The following is a 20021-nucleotide window of genomic DNA, read 5'->3' as shown; positions in this document are numbered from 1 at the left end:
ACTAAACCGCAATAGTAATAATCTTAAAACTGTCTCTTATTTTTTTATGCGATAATTGAAATAAAATAAATTATTTTTTTTTTTACATTTTCGTTTATTTTTATTGCTACAATTCATATTTTATTGCTATTTTAATATTTATCATAGACAGATATTTAATGCACTCATTCGTAGCAACATGTATTAATACACCGGAAGAAAAGTCCCCTGACGACGTACAAAATTAAATTTTCACTAAGAGATAACTTCACTTGACTACAAGATCGTCGAGTGAGGTGGTTCTGTAGGGAGTTAGTAGGTTAAATAAATCTTTATTTAACTATTGTCATCCATTACATCTTCCATTTAACAATAATAATGTTTAAGAACACTTTCCAAAGTGGATTTTTGTCTATACTGTACAGTATTGGCAGCAAACCACTACAGATTTGGGACAAAAAGGTATGTGCAAGATTTTTGTTTTCGTCATTAAATAAAATTACAGTAACAGTAAAGTTGATTGTATTAAACATTACAACAGTGTGCCTAGCAACGTTCATCATCGCTTTCGGAAGTAAAAACACTATTGGCATACTTTTTCTATGTTTGTATTTAGATCTAGTTCTAGATTGACTTGATATCTAGATTTAGATTTTAGATCAAATTTAATTTAGTCATGTAGTACACAGTGTAGTAATATAATTTTATTTCTAGATTTAAGGATCCTAGATAGAGTCTAGATCTATGTTCTAGTACTTACTAGTAGATCATAATAGATCTATTTGTAACTTTCAACTTTGACAATCCACAATTAGTGACAATAATTTAAATGCATTTAATATGATTTATGGTAGTAAAAACAAGATCTAGACAGTCAAGATCTTTAATTGTTGCTATCAAATGTTTATTTATAGTTATACCACTGTAAGGACTTATCTTGTTAAATCTTGTCAATCTAGATCTATTACTATTGTTTAAGAGCATCTCTAAACACTGAAATGAATTTCACAGAATTTTCTTTTAGTCGTCTGCATTGCATTGAGACTTTCTACCATAACCAGTTATCCTGTATCCCTTCCTGTAGTTAATGAAACTGTTAATGTAACAAAAAACCAAATTGAGTGTCCTTGTATGAAATGTATGTATTGGAACATTCAGAAAAGGCCATTCCAATGGAGTTAGCCTTTTAACAGCGTCATTACACCCAATTCAGGAACGACTTTTAAATATTACTTTGATGTGGATGTTATTCAAAACTCACCCATGGTTGTCTCACTTGTTGACTAAAATGTCCCTTGAACAAGTAAGTTTTACCTTTTTTTAAACATATTTTTAAAAATACTATGTTTTTATCCTTTTTTTTACAGGTACGAAATGGTCACATCAAGCGTATCACAGATAATGATATTCAGTCTCTTGTTTTAGAAATAGTTGGCACCAATGTCAGGTAAATAAAAGTGTAAAATTTTATTCTTTCATAGTATTAATCATAATATGATTGAATAATCTTTTATTATGAATTTTAGATAATCATACAGTTTTTGAAGTTAATATGATGCTCACTTACTCACTGTGTTAAGCAGAAACAAATAAAGACACATTTCTTTGTACTTTGTGAATGAATGGGTTTAGGTGACATGTCTAGATTTCAGTACCTAGTAAAGATTAGGCTTTTTATTTTTAAATGAAATATTCTGTATTTAAATATTTTTATTAGTTTTAACATGTCTCTTTTTTTTCCCCTACATTGATTAGCACAACATATATCACTTGTCCAGCAGACCCCAAAAAGACTCTTGGTATTAAGCTGCCATTCTTAGTCATGATAATCAAAAACTTGAAGAAGTACTTCACATTTGAAGTCCAGGTACATTAAAAAAAATTGTCTATTGTTTGCTTTTAGATTGTGATGGCAATTGATATTCTTATTATTTTTATGAACATACTCATTAAATAAGCTTGTTAAGGTATGCCTATAAAATAGAAAAAAACAACAACACAACTACATTCTAATTAAGTAATTTGAGCTAAAGTTTTTCTATGCTTAAAAATAAGTAAAACCATATAATCTTTATTCTTGGAACATGATGATGGCCTATATCACACTGTGAAAAACTAATTGCATTGTTGATAAACATAAAACAATTTTATAAGTGTTCACAATAATATGTTTACTTTATAAGGATATTTGCATTAATAATTAATTTTATGTACGCACTACATTTTTGTCTAATAAAAAAATTATATATATATCAATATGAGAAATATAATAATTTCATTGAAACACTAGTTGAGCATATACTTTTTTTTTAAATAGAAAGTTGCAGTATGAATTTATTTTTTCTCAAACATTTGTAATTAAATAATATTAATACGCTTATTGTTAACGTTTAGTGATTCTAGAAAATTACTTTCTTTTATCAGGTATTAGATGACAAAAATGTTAGGCGGAGGTTTCGTGCTAGCAATTATCAAAGCACAACAAGGGTAAAGCCTTTTATCTGCACCATGCCCATGAGGCTAGATGATGGCTGGAACCAAATTCAGTTCAATCTGTCTGACTTCACACGTAGGGCATATGGCACAAATTATATTGAGACTTTGAGAGTACAGGTATTGCTTTTATGTAACATTGTTTTAAAAAAGAGCATTCATCTATTTATTATTAGGTATTCTAAAAAAAAATAAGTTTCTTTTTAAATGAACATAAAAAACTTCATTTAACTTAAAAACATTGTTGTTGATTTCATCAGATCCATGCAAACTGCCGAATTCGTAGAGTGTACTTTTCTGACAGACTGTACTCAGAAGATGAATTACCAGCAGAGTTCAAGCTTTACCTTCCTGTACAGCAAAAGAAATAATTAAATTCTTTAATTACATTTATTAATTGTACTTTATATACATAAGAGACCAACCATTCCTGTTCAAAGACCTACAAAACTACAATGTAACTACTCCAGAATAAAGGAATGGTTATATAATAAACATATTGATGAATATTATTAATTACAATTGTTTCAGAGTAAAAATTGCATATTGCAATTTATGTTAAAAAAAGGAGAGAAAAAAACAACTATCTTTTTTGCCCCCTTTTTTTTTTATTAGAAATACAATTTTAATATATATGGAAACATCTGTTATATATCAATTAATAATAAAAATTTTAAAAGTTCAATTTTAAAATATGGTGCTTATTATTTGTAAAAGATGTTAAGAAAGCATTTGGTTGTTTATCACTGTATATTATTGAAAAGAAAGAATCAAATCATGTAATCGACTAGATTTAGATTTAATTAAGTTAAATTAAAATATCAGACAAATTTTCGTGAACAATATTACAGCTCCAGGAGAAATAAGCAATCCTTTTATTTGTTGCTTTAAAGAAGGATTAAATAAATACAAATGTTTGTATGATCATTTTATTGAATCTACTAAGATATATAAACATTATTGAAGTTATTGTTATGTTAATTTGCTTTTATTTGTATTATACTTTTGATTTTGTTCATTGTTTATATTCAAACCAGTCCATTAGGCATACACATCTGTTTAAATGAACTGTGTAGAAGGAATGATGTGCAAATGACTTGGTTCAAAGTTTGAATCTTTAACAGCTTTTAATGTTGTGTGTTGTCAATTAGCACATATCAAAATTTGTTTTTTTAGTTTTTGAAAATTTACTAAATGTTAAATTAAAAACACTCAAATTAATTATATATTTTATTTTTGCTAGAATTGGGTGTTAATTGAATATATAGATATACACATCTATAGACCAGTAGTGGTATTCTGATTTCTGAAAATCAGTACTTTAGAGAAAAATTTTTTTTAGAGCTGTGTTAGTATTAAGTGATTCACTTTTGATTACCAAACTGATTGAGTCTGTGGCAAATGTGAGAGTGAAAGAATAAAAACTTTATTTTATTCTCCTTTTTTTGTTATGTATTATTTCCAAAAAATGTTACATACTTCTCCTTAACCTTTAAAGACATTCACCCATTCATTATATCCAGCTCATAATTAAATTGTGTGATTAATGTTAAAACCATGGAAAATCTACATGGTACAGCAATATTGAGAAAGCTCTTGCAATTAGAATTTCTCAATTTTGACAAATAAAAGAAATAATTGAATTAATTCATCACATGGTTATTTTCTGTATAATGTCTCAATTCTTACTGAGGATTTCAATTAGTTTTTAAAAGCAAATAATTTTCTTTTCAACAACAGAAGCTCCCCCGGACATTACAAATAATTTAAGTTACAGGAAACTTTTAAAGCAAGTAAAATTTAAATCGTATTCATTATTGGTGTTTTACAAAATACTCTATGGCTGAAAGACATTGAAGCTGAATACTGCTGAAAGATTTGCTCTAATTCAGACCATTGGGGAGTAAATTCTAAAGGTCTGTCTGAATTTATGATAAAATAAGACAAAGTTATTCATATAACAATTCTGAAATTTGGATTAAATAAAGGAGATTCTTGAATACTGTAGTGATGAGTTAAATGAACATACTATGAAGAAGATCATCCTTCTATTTACATTTTTTTTTGAGCACTCAGAAAAAGAACTCTGTATAAAAACTGGTTGGATTAGTTTGGGATTCTACTGAATGTACCAAAATATTTAATGAAAATACAGTGATTGGTTGAGTGCTGGATATCTCATTTATATGAATTCATATGAGCAATGCTGGATTTAAGGTAGGTCTGACTTTTGAGTTTGACTGACATGTGAGCCTGACGTAAATGATTCTGCTGTGACCAACATTGCCTGCATTTTTTGTCTCCTCTCCACCTATGCTGTGATTAGCTGTGATGTAATATTCTAAATGTCTAATCCTATATATCTTCTATATGCATATGCAGTCTATAATTTACAGGCTTTTGCATAGCTATCTCTAGAGAATCAATAAATATTTTAGATTCAGATCTGTAACGTGGCCGGGGGAAGGATGGCTGTCGGGTTTACCCCTTATAATAAAAAAAAAAGTTACCGAATTCCATTTGCGTAAAGCAATTTTATATAATAAAAAAAGGGGGGAGGGGTAATTTAAGTATTTTCATTCGTAAGTGCAATGGATCCTTCTTAAAACTTTCAAAAAAGTTTATGGGCCTCCTCAAAAATGCATCCCCGGGCCTCCACATAATTAAATCCGACCTGCAAGGATGGTCATTCGGAGCCCCCCCCCCTCCACAAGAAAAAAGTATAGAGCCTAGGCACAGTGGCGTCACTATAGGGTAAGTGTCACTAGGTAGTATGCGTGGGGTGTCAACCCCCCCCCCCCCCCCCAAAGAAAAAATACCTCTCCCCATAAAAAACAAATAACTATTGTTTATTTTGCTTCTTTGTGTAACCTAATTAATATTTTGGCTACAGTTTTGACTATAGTTTTCGATTTTATTTTAAAATGTCGTTGTATTTGACATTTTATCAAAAGTTATTACATAAATTAGAAATTTACAATTAGTTGAAAGTATTTTTTATTACAGATTATTTAAGATTATACTAGTGTTTCTCAGCTGATTCCGAAAAGGCAATTCAAGTACTGAACAGCTTTACGTCCTGCGAAACATCTTCGAGCAAAGTCTGGAATACCAACAAAGGATGTTGATCAGTTTTGTAGATTTAAAAAAAAAATTGATAGCGTCTCCCAACAATTTGTCCAGATTCAGCGACATAGGCCTATCTAAGCGAATCAACAGACGCTGGAACTCTTTAACATCGAGATTGATATGAGATTAGAGTGTATTTCTCTTTCTGGTAGCCCATCGACGATGTCATAAAATACATTAAACAGGCTGCATTCGGGTTCCCATGGCGTAAACCAAACCGATGTGAGTTTTGCAGACTACGTACTATTACTTTGAAATACAATTAAATGTATACACGAGAAGACGGATAAAGACGCCCTCAAAGTTATGCAAACTGGATGCAGGTTACCCAGTACCCGATCATCATTGGTCATACAGATCTTGAATGAATAGAAAATTTAACCTATTTCGGCCATGGGCGTTGCCTGGATTTATATATATGTGTGTACATAATTAATCTTTATACATTCTGATCCTTCATTCTTTGGGAAGACGTTTATTGTACCCTAGAATAGGCTCTTCCTGGAGTTAGTGGAAAAATTGTAGACTCTCCGCCCTCGCAAGCAAGGGGATATGGGGGACCGCTGTGAGCTTCCCCCCCCCCCCCCTCCCCCCCTCGCCACCAAATACCATTTTCGTCATTGGCATTGAAAGCCAACAAAATGCCTATTTTGAGGTATCTACAGTGCATTATCCAGCTATTAAAAAGTTTCATTTCAAAAACCTAATCGTTCGGCGCATTGGGCAGAAAGCTGCTTCCACTAAAATCTGTCATTGGCAATGTCTGAAACCTTTTCCCACCTCCCAACTATCTTCAACTCTGATGGAACTTCCGAAACACGTAAAGCAAACATTTTGGTTTCGTTACTATAAATAATTTTAAGACTATATGAACAATGAAATCACTGACATATATTATCGATATCTAGATTTATGAACTAGGGTATGTTGTCATCAAAATGCAACTGGGCGAAAAATGTCCGCTACTAAAAATTCTTTCGATTTTAATTCTCTAATAGAAAATGTTGACAGAAAATGTCGCGAAAATGTGGGTAATTATCTAAAAACGGTTGATACAAGTTTAGACGAAAAGGCGGAAACAATAAAGGCAATAAGGTAGACTAATGTCACTAATGATTTATTAATCTAATTTTAAATTTATTATGATTTAGACTCGGGTCGGTAGACTAGAACTAGATTGTGGAAGTAGAGTCTAGATTCTAGATTATTACGTAACATAGTCAATGATAGTCTATTAGTAGTATTAGTGAGTATTACTTTATTAGATCTAATATTATTATCATTATAGATAATATATTCTAGATCTTCTATAATTTATAATAATAATTCATTAATTCTATCTAGAGTCTATAGTCTATATTATTATTAGATTCTATTATAAATATTTAATGATTGATAATGAATGATAACTACTAAACTAGTAAGTAGGTCTAGAAGTCTAGAATAGATCTATAATCTATAACTGTTTTACTAAAATTTTTGGCAATCTAGTAATCTAGACTCTAGATCTTAATTATAATTCTTATTTAATTACAAGAGTATAATAAACTATAATAGTCTATAACTATAATAGTAATGACAGTAATGAACTATTTTTTTTCTCTCTTAAGCCGCCTGCAACCAGGTGCTTTCTTCTATGTCAGTTAAAGCAAGCTGACACTTAAGCTGGTCTTTAAAGCATTTTCGTGGTGTACCTCTGTCATGTCGACCAACTTTCAGCTCATCAAAAAAGATGAACATATGCCAAAAGCAGTCTATACATAAAACACTGAACATAATTTACTAATAGAAAAACAAAACCTAATGAAATACTCAGAAAAACAGAAAGATAGTCATATGCTAGCCATATGCTAGAACAAATTCATACAAGTGACACATGAAATCTGTTGGAAGAAATTATCTTCTTTTTTTTGAAATAACGAAATAACATCTGTAATATAATAATAACATAAGATAAATCTAGTCTCTAGAGTCTATATTGTATATCTACTTGGTCTAGACTAAGTAGATGACTATATTATGTTATGTTTTTCTATACTGGCCAAAAGGATATATTGTTGAAATGTAAAATTGATTGAAAATGTTAAAAAAAAGGGTGGCAAAAGTATTATGTGAGCATTATGATTTGCAGGCCAAGACCAAAAATATCACAGAGCCTATCAAATATTTCAAAATAACTGAAAAGAAGAAGAATAGTCAGATAGTGTAAATAAGACAATTTGTTAAAGTGGAGAGGGGGGGGGGGTAGGAGAAAAGCTATATTCGAATTTATGGGCCAGTCCAAGTTATATGTAAAAAAAAAAAAAAGGGGGGGGGGGTCCACGGCTAAATAAACAATAATAAACAATATCAATATATAGTCTGGGACCAAATTGATGGGCGTATTATAGCCAGTGGGTAATGCTAATAATATATATATAGATGGATGTCTGCCTGGTCATGTGGTATGTGCTCTGGCCTGTTGTCTTGGTGGTCCCAGGATCAAACCGCACCCACCACCATCCTGCTTAACTGCAAGAGGTTTGGTCTAGGATGTAATAATGTTCTAATCTGAAGGAACATCTGAAACATCCCCTAAACAATCTAAATTTTAGCAAACATAGGAAATGTATATAAAAGACCTATGAAACATTAGGTCTAGAGAATAAAAAATTGAGGTGTTGAATGTTAGCTATTAATTTGTGATGCTAACAAGCACCTACTTTGAAATTAAATTTTTGTCTTTTACACATACAGCTGGCTAGATTGGGTCAAACCTTTAAACTATATCAAGGTGGTGCACACTGACATTCCTGATTTCATATTACCTAAAAATTGCTCTGGTGAACTCATTGATGTTAAAGTTTTCTCTAAATCTGGACCAGATGATAAAATATATGATACTTACAAACTTGTACGAGACAGGGTAAGTAAAATAAAAAAATCTTTGAATTGGTGCATACTTTTAATTTAAATTCTTAATCTGTTTTTTTCCCCTTCAGATATTGACATCCATGCATGTGCTAAGTAGTCTTAAAATGAATTTTCTTTCCTTTATCTTTTCATGTTCATTCATTTTTTTAGAGTTCTATTTTATTTCTCATTTAAAGTATATACTATTTAATATTTAATTACTTTACATCAAATATGTAACATAAAATAAAATAATATCACAATCATGTAAGCATTTTATTTAGGTCTAAGCTATCATTTAAATGTAGTTTTCTCAAATCTTTAGATATTTTCTCACAAAGTTCCTTTCTTTCTTTTTTTCTTGATTTTTGTTTCCAAATTAGATGACTAATATTCAAATTGTTCCAATAAAGGTAGCCAGAGGAAACTGCTTCTTACGTATTACTAGAGGTCCTCATGCTGGAACAAGATGCATATTGCATGCATTGAAGAAATTTACTGGAGGTCTTGGAGATGATGATGACAGAGATAGGGGAGATAATTTAACTTGGAAAAAATATTTTGTCAAAGTAAGATTTGAATAGATCTTTTTTTCATTTAGTCCAGGCACTTTTACACATGTTCGTTTTTTAAAGCTTATAACATTATATATTTTTATATTTTAGTTTGTATTGAGTGAAATAAAACATTTATACTAATGACTTTTATGAAATGATTTAATTGTTTTCCTTGATCTCCTAATTAGGCTATTAATAAATCAGGGCTGACATAAGAGTATTTTTACAGCATAAATTATTATTACTATAAAAAATCTTTTTCCATGTCCATTCATCCTTCCCATTACATGTTGCTGAATCACAAACAAAACTCAGCTCAAGTCAGGATATATATACTCAAACCTGCCATGATAAGTAGCCAAGTGGTTAATGTCACTCAGCAACACATCCAACAAGCTCCAGGAATGGCTTTGGTCTTCTTCACATCCTTCTTTCATTTGCACCCATCTGTTTTTCTTCTTCCAAGTTTGGATTCCAAGCTGTTGTAAGCATATCTCATTATTGTTCACCTATATTCAAGCTGTTTTCCTTCAAACTGTTTTCCTTTAAGGTTTTGATCATATATCACCTTCACCAGTCTAAAATTTGACTAACATTTCAGACTGATTAACCATTGCAGTCTTCCTTTATTGATTTATACTCTCGTTGATTTGCTTTATTTCATTTAGCTTTTAAATGGTTCATATTCTCCATTGGTTTTCAAATTGTGTTTGTCAATTTTTTTTTTCCTCCGATATTTAGTGTTTTTTTTTTATTGTTTGTTTTAAGCTTCAGTGGCATACATTAGTGCTAAATTTAGTATTTTATTAAAAATGGTTTCTTTATACTTCCACTAGTGTTCTTGCTTTTCAGCCTGGTCTGATCTTGAGTAGGTCTTGTCTGTAGTTGACCTGGTTCTAAAAATGATTCAAAAAAATTCGACTTCATTTTTATGGCCGAATTTTATATACTTTGTTTAAAGCAATAACTATAATTCATTTGGATGTAAGCTTATATTAAATTTCTCTTAAAGTTAAGTTTTTATCTCTTTGTGTGAGTACAACATGGTATATCTTACTTACTTACTTACTTAATCCTGTGCACTCCCAGGTGAGCATAGGGCCGCAACCACACCTCTCCACTCTGTTCTGAGCAGCTTTCTTCATTTGCTCCCATGTCATTCCAGTACCCTCAGCTTCACTGATGACTGACCTCTTCCAGGTTTGCTTGGGTCTGCCCACTTTCCTCTTGTGTTCCAGTCAAGTGTCTGCCTTGCAACATTGGTAGCTGGTTTTCGCAGGGTTTGTCCTATCCAGCTCCATTTTCGTTTTGTGATTTCTTGGGCTATGGGCTTTTGTCTAGTTATCTTTTCTGGTATATCTGGCTCCTACATATTGACTTTATTGTATCATGTCAAAGATTGTAATGTTTTAGGATCCTTCATGTTGATATTTAATCTTTTTGTATACTTACTATGTAGATTGTTACTATGTAGATTGTTACTATGTAGATTGCTCTGAGTCTTCTTCTCTTTAGTCAATAGATGATGCAAAGAAAGTAATTGCCACACGAAAAGCTAATGGGGAGGCAGCCCATCTTAGCTGCATACAGATAGATGGACAAATTCTTCTTTGTGCAGGATCAAAGAATGTTCATATGCTTATCCGTAACAGAGGTAAGTGTTGATACATGACAATATTTAATATAAATTTTAATGTGAGTAGAATTGAAGTTTGCTTTCGTTTGTTAGTTATCTTAATATGCCATTTATTCTACAGTTAGCTAAATATTATAATAATTCTAATTCAATTATACAATGATATACATGTATGTTATTAACTAGATATTTGTTTTTATAGAAATATGATTATTGTAAAGATTGTTGAATATAGTTTTTGAAATATTTTTATAGGATATATATATAAAAGATTAATAACAAGAGATTTTGATGTTATAAATCAGGTGACATAGCCTTATACAGAGGGGATCGATACAGAATTGCATCTGAAGTTTCTCATGCTATTCTAGATGCCCTGGATAGTATGGAGCCATCAAGAAAAGAAATGTAAAGTTGCAAAATATATACAAACTTGTCAGTTGTAGCATTGGTGTCTTTTTATTTTTTTTAAATTTGATTTGCATTGACATTGATGAAGGAAAAAGAAATCAATTAACATAATTTTCTGTTGAAGATACAGAATTGCATCTGAAGTTTCTCATGCTATTCTAGATGCCCTGGATAGTATGGAGCCATCAAGAAAAGAAATGTAAAGTTGCAAAATATATACAAACTTGTCAGTTGTAGCATTGGTGTCTTTTTATTTTTTTTAAATTTGATTTGCATTGACATTGATGAAGGAAAAAGAAATCAATTAACATAATTTTCTGTTGAAGAAAAATTATTATTTTAAATATAAGGATATTTCCTGTATCTAGTACTTATGAATACCTGGCTTCTGTTTAGGAAAATAAGAATAGTGGACCCTAATCCTGACACCTGTAGTCTCACATTTGGAAACTGTAAATCATAAATATGGGTATCATGAACTCCAGAACTGTTGTAGGTCCTGAAGCTGTAGGTTTGTCTCTAGAAACATGGATTAATTGTACTTTTTGATTCAATGGGTAGAATGCTTGTCTGTAGAAGAACAGAATTTAATAGCACCAAAACAAGTTTTAAGCTTTTATATTACCTTCTCCTGCTTGAACTAGATTAAACCAAAACAGAGACTAGAAAAAGTTGGAGCTTTAATTTACTTGTAAAACTTTTTTATGTATATAGTTTTACAAAACTGACTGTAAAGTAAGAGATAAATTACTAACGGACAGAACTTTGTAAATGACCAAATGTCTGATTATCAACTTTTGGAATCAGGAACACTTGGCAGGACTTCTGCAGCCCCTAAGAACATGAGCTTATGTAATTATAACCTATATGTAACGTTAAAATGTAAGAAAAGTAATAATTTTTTCCCCACATTGAAAAAGGTGTACCGGTTCGTACCGTCACAAAAAAAATATAGACTTATAACTATGACATAAGATGCTAGTAAATAGTGATGAAATAGGTCTCCTAATAGCTCATTTTCACTTCTTACAAGGCTTAGACATAAGAATTAATTAACAGAAATGGAAATAATATTGCGCTTACAGAAATAAAAGCTTAAAACAAGCAATTTATACAAAAATACTTTTAAAAACACCACAAAGCTTAAGTAAGGGAAAGAACTGCACAATTACTATCAAAATGTCTTAATACTGCAAGTTTTATATCCCTTTTCACAAATAAAGCTTAATTAATTAATTACCACTAATTAATTAACTAATTAGGTAATTTTTTAAATTGATGCATGTGTTGTCATATGCAATAAATAATTGTGCATCCTTCATCCGAGGAGACAGGTACCTGTACATATCTTAGAGGGAACACTTTTCATCAATGAAAGTTACATAACTTAAATTTAACAGAAAAATCTTTACCTTGGTCAATTTTTATAAGCTAATGTTTCTAATATATTTTAACATAATGTATTGAATCATTGAAAATGTGATTCAAAACTAAATTTAATGATGTCAAATGGCTAAACAAAACAAGAAACAGTATTTCATCTAGATTTTGTTTTCATATCCAAAGCTGGTGTCCGTGATAGAACTGAGCACCTGTTTTTTTCTTATAAATTCTGATACCTAAAGGAAGAGCACAGGAACACATGTCATGATTGCAATGAATTGTTTGTGTCAAGTAAATGTTCTTTGATTCTCAGGCTGTTGCAGTTTTTAATAGCCACAAGATTTACTGCAGTTTTTGAAATTTTATCCCCTGATCACCAACATGTGGAAAACTTGAGTCACTTGACAAAGTAAGCTTTGGGATATTAGGTTATTGTATCCAGGCAGCCAGTTTAAAAATTTCTCACTTTATTCATCATAATATCATCATATTATCATCATAATAATTCATAATGGGCATGTCAGTTTTTTTTTTAAAATCTATTCTATCTTTTGTTTTATACATAATAACAATATGACTTTGAACTTCTTTCACCTTACAAATCAACATTATGTAGTATATTTATTACATTCATATTAAGACATCAAATGGGAGGCATGATCGCTGAGCGGTAAAGTGCTTGGCTTCCGAACCGGGGGTCCCAGGTTCAAACCCTGGTGAAGACTGGGATTTTTAATTTCGGGATCTAAGGGTGCCTCTGAGTCCACCCAGCTCTAATGGGTACCTACATTAGTTGAGGAAAAGTAAAGGCGGTTGGTTTTTGTGCTGGCCACATGGCACCTTTGTTCACCATAGGGCACAGAATCAGATGACCACAAGGTCTGAAAGGGTAACTTTACTTTTTTTTAAGACATCAAATACTCAAATTTCTTGAAGAAAATGAAAATTTCATGGAAGATTTTTAGCTTTTCAATACCTTGGCACTGTCTTACATGATACATTAAATTTCACTGTAATTACTAATTATATCACTAAAAAAGAGCAACAAAGATTATGATTACTAAGAAAAATTTCCCTCTTTACTGTTAGGAAAAGGACTTGTCAATTTTTACCATGCTCACATCAGCAGTATTTTGAGTTTCAATATTATTGTCTGGTATGGCAATCTGAACATTAAAAATACAAATTAACTGAAAATCATAAATGCTGCTAGCAAAGACATTGGTAGCAAACAAACTCCGACAACTGTTGGAGAGAGACACAAAAACTCCTTTGTTCTCCTGGCAATCAAATCATTGAGTGAATTGATCTGATGTCAACATTTCACATGTTATATTTGAGTGAAACTAGTCTGAATGTAGATTTTATTTCTATAGTTAGACTGTATTTTTTAATTGTAAGACTAATTTCCTCATGGATAATAAAGATTATTATTATTATATAAACAGAGAGTTGGCATAAGAATATAAAAAAATAATTCCAGAAACATTGAAAAGTCTAGTTGTGGTGACAATAAATTATAAAATATACTAATATTGAGATGTTTTTTTCTTTACTATTAAGATATCATATTTTTTGTAATAACCAAATTTCCCTTTACTTTGTCAGGCCAGTTGTGCAGTTTATAACCTGGACTAGCACAGAGTTGGAACCTATGCCAGATCAAATGTTATGTACTGTTCCACCCCATATAGGTATAGAGGTTAGAAAAGTGCTTCTTGCTATCTTAAGCTCATCATAGCAACACCACTTCAAGTTACTGTAATGTCATTTAAAAGTAAAAAATATATAAATACATTTCAAGCTAATTTATGTTGATAATTTTTTAACAATACTTAAGTATACAAATTGAACTCTTAGTTCAGATTTTTTTGTCTATGTTTAACAGTTGGCTAGAGCACTTGGTCTGACTACAATAGATTATGAGGTTATTGATATCACTGAAGTATTTGACAGAATGAGAAAGGTTTGTTTTTTTTCTCATTTCAGACTGTTTCTTACTCTAAATAGATTTGGGCTTTCAAAAAAGCTTTTATAAATAATAACTTTTACTCAGTCCTAATTCTTTTTTTAATTTTTTGTGTTGAAGAGTTAAGATAATTTTATTGGTCCCAACAAATGGAAATTCAGTTTGACTACAATTGTCCTCCTCAGAATTATTACTATAAAAATAACAATATTGCTGCAAAAAATAAACAACATTCATACACGAAACATACACACACACACACAAACAACCAAACTTTCTGAATTAGGCTTCTATGTACTTCTCACTGATGACAAATGACATTGAAACCTCCTGACTGAAAAATTACCAAATTTGATAGCACCATTTTGTGAACAATGATGAAGATGGTGGAAAAAGTATAAAACTTTTTTTTTTTTGGATCTCATATAATTTCTTTCTCCTGCATGTTATTTCAATGAAGCATGAGACTTTATATAGAATTTAGTCTATTTTCAAAAGATTTTCTAAAAGTAAGTCATGCTGAAGTAAATAGATCTTTGTTACATACAGTCACATTCTGAAAAAACAAATTTTAAATGGGTTAAATCTTTGGGCTATTATTGTGGTTTGGTCAAATCTTTGGGCTATTATTGTGGTTTGGTCATTTGTGCTGTTATATTTCAAACTTTTTAAATTTAATTATTAATAGATTAGGCAAGGATACCAGTATGAAGGAGAAGTGTTGTATTTTCTTGCAGAGGATGGTTCTGTCATTGGCTTGCTTAAAAAGAAAACTGTTTGGTAAGTCTCTGATAAAACAACAACAATTATAAAAAAACATCTCTGGGTCATGATTTTAACAATAAAACATCACAGATAAGATCCAAGACACTGGTCACAAAAATAAACAGCTACTAGAACTCTTTTGTTCCCTTAGAAATGAAATCATTTAATAAAATCCAACTTTCTGATGCAAGCTTGACATGTAATGTTTAAGTTTGGATAGTAGCCTGGTCATGTGGTATGCACGCAGGACTGTTGCTAGGTTGTCTTGATGGTTCAAGGTTCATACCATGCCTGCTGCCATCCCTCTCGTGGATTGGACGATTAGGATGTAGATTATCTTCAACTCTGAAGGAACACCAGAAACATGTAAAACATTTTACAAGTGAAACTATCCTATAAATGTCAATTTTATGTTCTTGTAATGTATTGTAATGCGTAATGCAAAATTGTAAGACAAATTTCCTTAAGGATAATAAAGATTATTATTATTATTATTATTAATAGAACTAAGTCTACTGTTACAGGAAATAAAAAAAATCAATGCAGCGAACAAGAAGAAAGACAAAAGCCAAATCAAAACAATATATTGGCAACAAAGATATATTATAAATACAATATATGTAAAATTCATAGCTCATTATAACTTCACTTGTAGTGAAACCTGCTTTATCATTTTGTGGGCTGTACATGAAGTTTGAGCTTTACTGCTGAAACATAACAAATAAACATGACTGAGCATAGAATAGCAGCACTGGGATAGAAGAAACCTTGTGAAACGTGTTGACTCTAATTTACAATTTTTGTGGAAACAAAATTGGGCAAGCTCAATGTGGCACATAACCATGTGGCTTTGGGTGATGTTACAGGTACAGATATAAAGTTTCTTTTATTTGGGAGGGTAGACCTGTTACATTGTGTCCATTTCAGAGGTCTGTGGTTCAAATCCTTGTCAGAGCTTATCTTTGTTTAATCATATTTTCTTCAACTTCTTCTCTCATTGTCTATTTTATTTTATGCTGCTATTCCATGTAAATATTTTTATTATTCATGTCTGTTGTAAACCAAGTACCACAGCTCAGTGTTGAGAACTTTTCATGCAATGAAGTTCAGATCTCAGTAGTAGTTTGAGTAGCTCGTGCATTTGCTAAAGCCTGTTCTGTTCCATCCCACCCCATCTATTGTTTCCACCATGTCTTGCAAGTGTGGGCTGTTGTTTCCACCATGTCTTGCAAGTGTGGGCTGTTGTTTCCACCATGTCTAGCAAGTGTGGGCTGTTGTTTCCACCATGTCTTGCATCTGTGGGCTGTTGTTTCCACCATGTCTTGCATGTGTGGGCTGTTGTTTCCACCATGTCTTGCAAGTGTGGGCTGTTGTTTCCACCATGTCTTGCATGTGTGGGCTTAGCATGGGAAGTCAGGAATTTTTTAAGCTACAAATCAGCCAGTTAGCACTGCCAATTTTAATTGATTTCTGATTTACAGACTGATGCCATTGGCTATAATGAATATGATTTAATATTACATTTGCAATTACAGATCTTTAAGTAATCAAATTTTAAACTTTTGTTCTTCCATCTCAGGTACATCCTATGCAGAGCAATCAGAGAAAAAACTAGATTCTCTTGTGCAGCTTTATTAAAAAGTAAAAGTTCATTTTCAAAACAAAAGTCTATCAGTCAGGTACTAATTCTCATGTTAAATTTTGTTGATACTTTGGGGAGGTTAGGTTTAGAATAGCCCAGGTACACTATTCTGCCTCAACGTGGCACTCGGGTGGAAATGATCACGATGATGTGATTAGGCTAAATGAATAGCAAAACAAAACTCCTGTAGGAGTGTCTAAGGGTCACTAAGGGAATGTGAGAGCTTTCCCATTGCACAATGCGAGAGCTTCCACATCCCTGTCGATAATCCATGCGCCGTTCCTCAAGGGACCGTTACAATAATGGTGAGTCCTGCACGGTTAGCTTGGTAAAACAGGAAAATGGTGGGGGTTCCTGGTGTGCTCAACCATGTATTCTAGTTCATGCACCCGGAGTGCCAGATACGTCAAAAACAGCAATGTCTTACATAGGCATTGACTTCTTCCAGACAGAAAGGTTTGTTCAAGCAGGCTTACACGCCTAGAGTTCGAAGAGCCTTCGACTCAACTCTTTTGACAATCACACGGTTTAGAACAGTAAGGTTGTATCATTGTATCCCAGCTATATTATAATATTTATTTGTTTAAAAAAAAGTATATTTATGATTTTATTTAGGTGGAGAAAAGGTTGGATGAGATACAGAAATGGTTGCTGCTTAGTGACCAAACCATACAAAAGTGGAAGGTAAGATTATTAAGGCCAGCTTAGTATCCACTTGGTTTGTCTCCATGCTGGATGAAATTTTAAATGTTCTTTTGTGGGAAATTTTGGTTACATTAAATTTAAAAAAAAAGGAAATAAACCAATTCAATGGAGATACAAAGTTGGGAAATATATCAGTTGAATGTTGATAGGAAATTGGGAAAACACTTTCAGGACCATTTTGTACATTGCCTTCTAAGTCTGGAACTATAGGCCTATCATTAGAATTATATGTAAATCTTGAGTAGATTTATACATTTGCTGATGCTCTATGGTTTTCAATGTGCCTTACCAAAATTAGCATTGAAGCTATGATGCCTCAAATAGCTTTCTCACCAGCTAGAGCATTTTCTTTTAATAAATACCTATTTTCTCTCTCTCTCTCTCTACAGATAGTAACATGGTATGGCCCACTGTTACAAATTCTTTACATCTATGCTAGCCATAAGTATATTTACTCTTTGGTTTTCCATATCATTAGATTGCTTACATTTAATAGATGTTAAAGTGGAAGCCTAAACATAAATGTTATTTTAAACCAATTGATTATTCAAATGTCAAATTTTTTACCAATGTATATATTATTGGCTTCTTTGGTCAAATATTTTGGATGAAAACATTATGTTTCTTTTGAAAGGACCTAGGTACTGGCTTTCTAGTCTACTGCATTCAACAGATAGACAGTGGCAATTGCCAGATGGAGGATATAGCAGACAGATTTCCTGTTGTCTGGTAAGGGCTAAATTAAATTTTGTCTACTTAACAAAAAAATATATTTCTATAGCATCTACAATGTCTTTTGAAAATTAAAATAGTAACCTTATAACTATGATATTAAGTCTATTCCTAAGAAAATTTTTTTTTTCTTGTAGGAAATCTTATTTAGAAGTTCATAATTACACAGATGAAATAACTGTTCAATGTGATGTTGATGTCATAGATGGGGAAGCTTCTAGTTAATACTTAATACATAATTGAATTTTTTATTTTAGAATAAAATTGTATGTTTCTGTTACAATTGATAATACAATGTGTCTCATATTTCTCTAGTTTGCTAGTTTTATTGGATTGACAAATAATTTTCAACTGGTTATTACTTATTTAAATAATAAACATGAAATATGTCTTAATAAAGATAATCATGTTAAGATTTTACACACTCTGAAGAAATGAGCAATATAAATTGACCCATAGCAAGATCCATGAGGTGCGGTGGCTGAGCAGTAAAGCACTTGACTTCCGAACCGGGGGTCCCGGGTTTGAATCCTGGGATTTTTAATTTCGGGATCTTTAAGCGCCTCTGAGTCCACCCAGCTCTAATGGGTACCTGACATTAGTTGGGGAAAAGTAAAGGCAGTTGGTCGATGTACTGGCCAAATGACACACTCGATAACTGTAGGGCACAGAAACAGATGACTTTTACATCATCTGCCATATAGGTCTGAAAGGGGGACTTTACTTTACATTGCAAGATCCACCTGATTTTTACAAAGTTTTTATCAACTTTCTGTCTGTCTGCTATAAATTTTGTAAATGTTATTTCTCCTACTTCCCATTCTCGGATCAAGCTGAAACTTTGCACAATTATTCATTGCCCCGACAAAAAAACTTTAATCAATTGAAAAATTGACCATTATTTTATCTATTAATTGTAATTAATTAGTTTTCATTTTATATATTATTAATGGCAATGTATTAGATTCTGAAGATTGAGGATGAGGATGAGTGCTTTATTTCACATGACTACGCAAACCCAGTTGTGACCCACATATTTTTCCACATCTTGACAAAGCGTTGTCTGCCAGTAGTCTATTTAACTTTTCTTTATGTCATTTGCCCCGCCTTTTTTCTATAAGGTCCTTTCTTTTGGTCTCAAATATGTCTTGCAGCCTTTGTGAGAACTCTCCAAGTGTCTCTTTCAGGGGCCATCTGCTGCCAGTTACTTTCCTCTATGGCAGTGAGGGTGAAATAACACTTGAGTTGATCTTTATAACGCATACATGGAGGGGGGGCGCACCTCTGTTATGCCATTCTCCCTTAAGTTCGCCAAAGAAGATCGCCTCACCCACAGTTTGACAATTACAGAGTAATGACAACACACCATCCATAAAACCTTTTTGTATTATGTGTCACTGAAATGTTGGACTTCATGTAATTCAATACTGGGACCTTCAAAAATCCCAAGCTCAAACATGTCATTTTGTGTGAAATGTAAGCACATGTGTGAAAATAGGACAACCAAATGGACACATAAACAATTTCTTGTTGTGAAACCATGAAACTTGCTTTGTTTGTCTTGTGTTTTTTTTGCGATGTAAACTTGTAAAAATAGTGAATGTAAAAATAGTGAATAAATTGGCAAAAAAAAAATAAAAAAATTAAAACTTGTATAATATAATTCAATTTTCCTTAGTGTTAAACAAACATCAATCATTTCATACATGTATAAACAAATAAGCAGAT

General features: G+C 31.8%; 2 protein-coding genes across 2 annotated transcripts; both read left to right on the top strand.

The window, feature by feature from the left end:
* The first annotated feature begins 217 nt into the window (after positions 1–217).
* LOC106061231 (cilia- and flagella-associated protein 20) lies at positions 218–3911 on the top strand. Its single transcript, XM_013219301.2, has 5 exons — positions 218–441; positions 1347–1426; positions 1735–1846; positions 2404–2592; positions 2733–3911. The coding sequence occupies exons 1-5, from the start codon at positions 358–360 to the stop codon at positions 2841–2843; spliced, it is 576 nt and encodes a 191-aa protein (XP_013074755.1). The 5' UTR covers positions 218–357; the 3' UTR covers positions 2844–3911.
* Positions 3912–6510: 2599 nt separating this feature from the next.
* On the top strand, positions 6511–19839 carry LOC106061232 (uncharacterized). Its single transcript, XM_056034569.1, has 13 exons — positions 6511–6696; positions 8338–8506; positions 8907–9062; positions 10566–10704; positions 10992–11094; positions 12794–12889; positions 14089–14182; positions 14369–14446; positions 15138–15229; positions 16794–16893; positions 17472–17540; positions 18196–18290; positions 18431–19839. Exons 1-13 carry the CDS (start codon positions 6557–6559, stop codon positions 18516–18518), a joined length of 1419 nt encoding a protein of 472 aa, XP_055890544.1. The 5' UTR covers positions 6511–6556; the 3' UTR covers positions 18519–19839.
* The last annotated feature ends 182 nt before the right edge of the window (positions 19840–20021 follow it).

Source organism: Biomphalaria glabrata, chromosome 7 (genome assembly GCF_947242115.1).
Source record: "Biomphalaria glabrata chromosome 7, xgBioGlab47.1, whole genome shotgun sequence".
NCBI classification, from domain to species: Eukaryota; Metazoa; Mollusca; class Gastropoda; family Planorbidae; genus Biomphalaria; species Biomphalaria glabrata.
The sequence above is the reverse complement of the archived record's forward strand: the minus strand, read 5'-3'. Positions and strand labels throughout refer to the sequence as shown.

Bases quoted from the DNA above. Each gene is read 5' to 3' on its own strand.
- LOC106061231 (XM_013219301.2), top strand. From the start codon at position 358: ATGTTTAAGAACACTTTCCAAAGTGGATTTTTGTCTATACTGTACAGT. The intron at 1,427-1,734 runs GTAAATAAAAGT...TACATTGATTAG, and splicing joins ATAGTTGGCACCAATGTCAG to CACAACATATATCACTTGTC. The intron at 2,593-2,732 runs GTATTGCTTTTA...TGATTTCATCAG, and splicing joins TTGAGACTTTGAGAGTACAG to ATCCATGCAAACTGCCGAAT.
- LOC106061232 (XM_056034569.1), top strand. From the start codon at position 6,557: ATGTCCGCTACTAAAAATTCTTTCGATTTTAATTCTCTAATAGAAAAT. The intron at 8,507-8,906 runs GTAAGTAAAATA...GTTCCAATAAAG, and splicing joins ACAAACTTGTACGAGACAGG to GTAGCCAGAGGAAACTGCTT. The intron at 15,230-16,793 runs GTAAGTCTCTGA...CTTCCATCTCAG, and splicing joins CTTAAAAAGAAAACTGTTTG to GTACATCCTATGCAGAGCAA.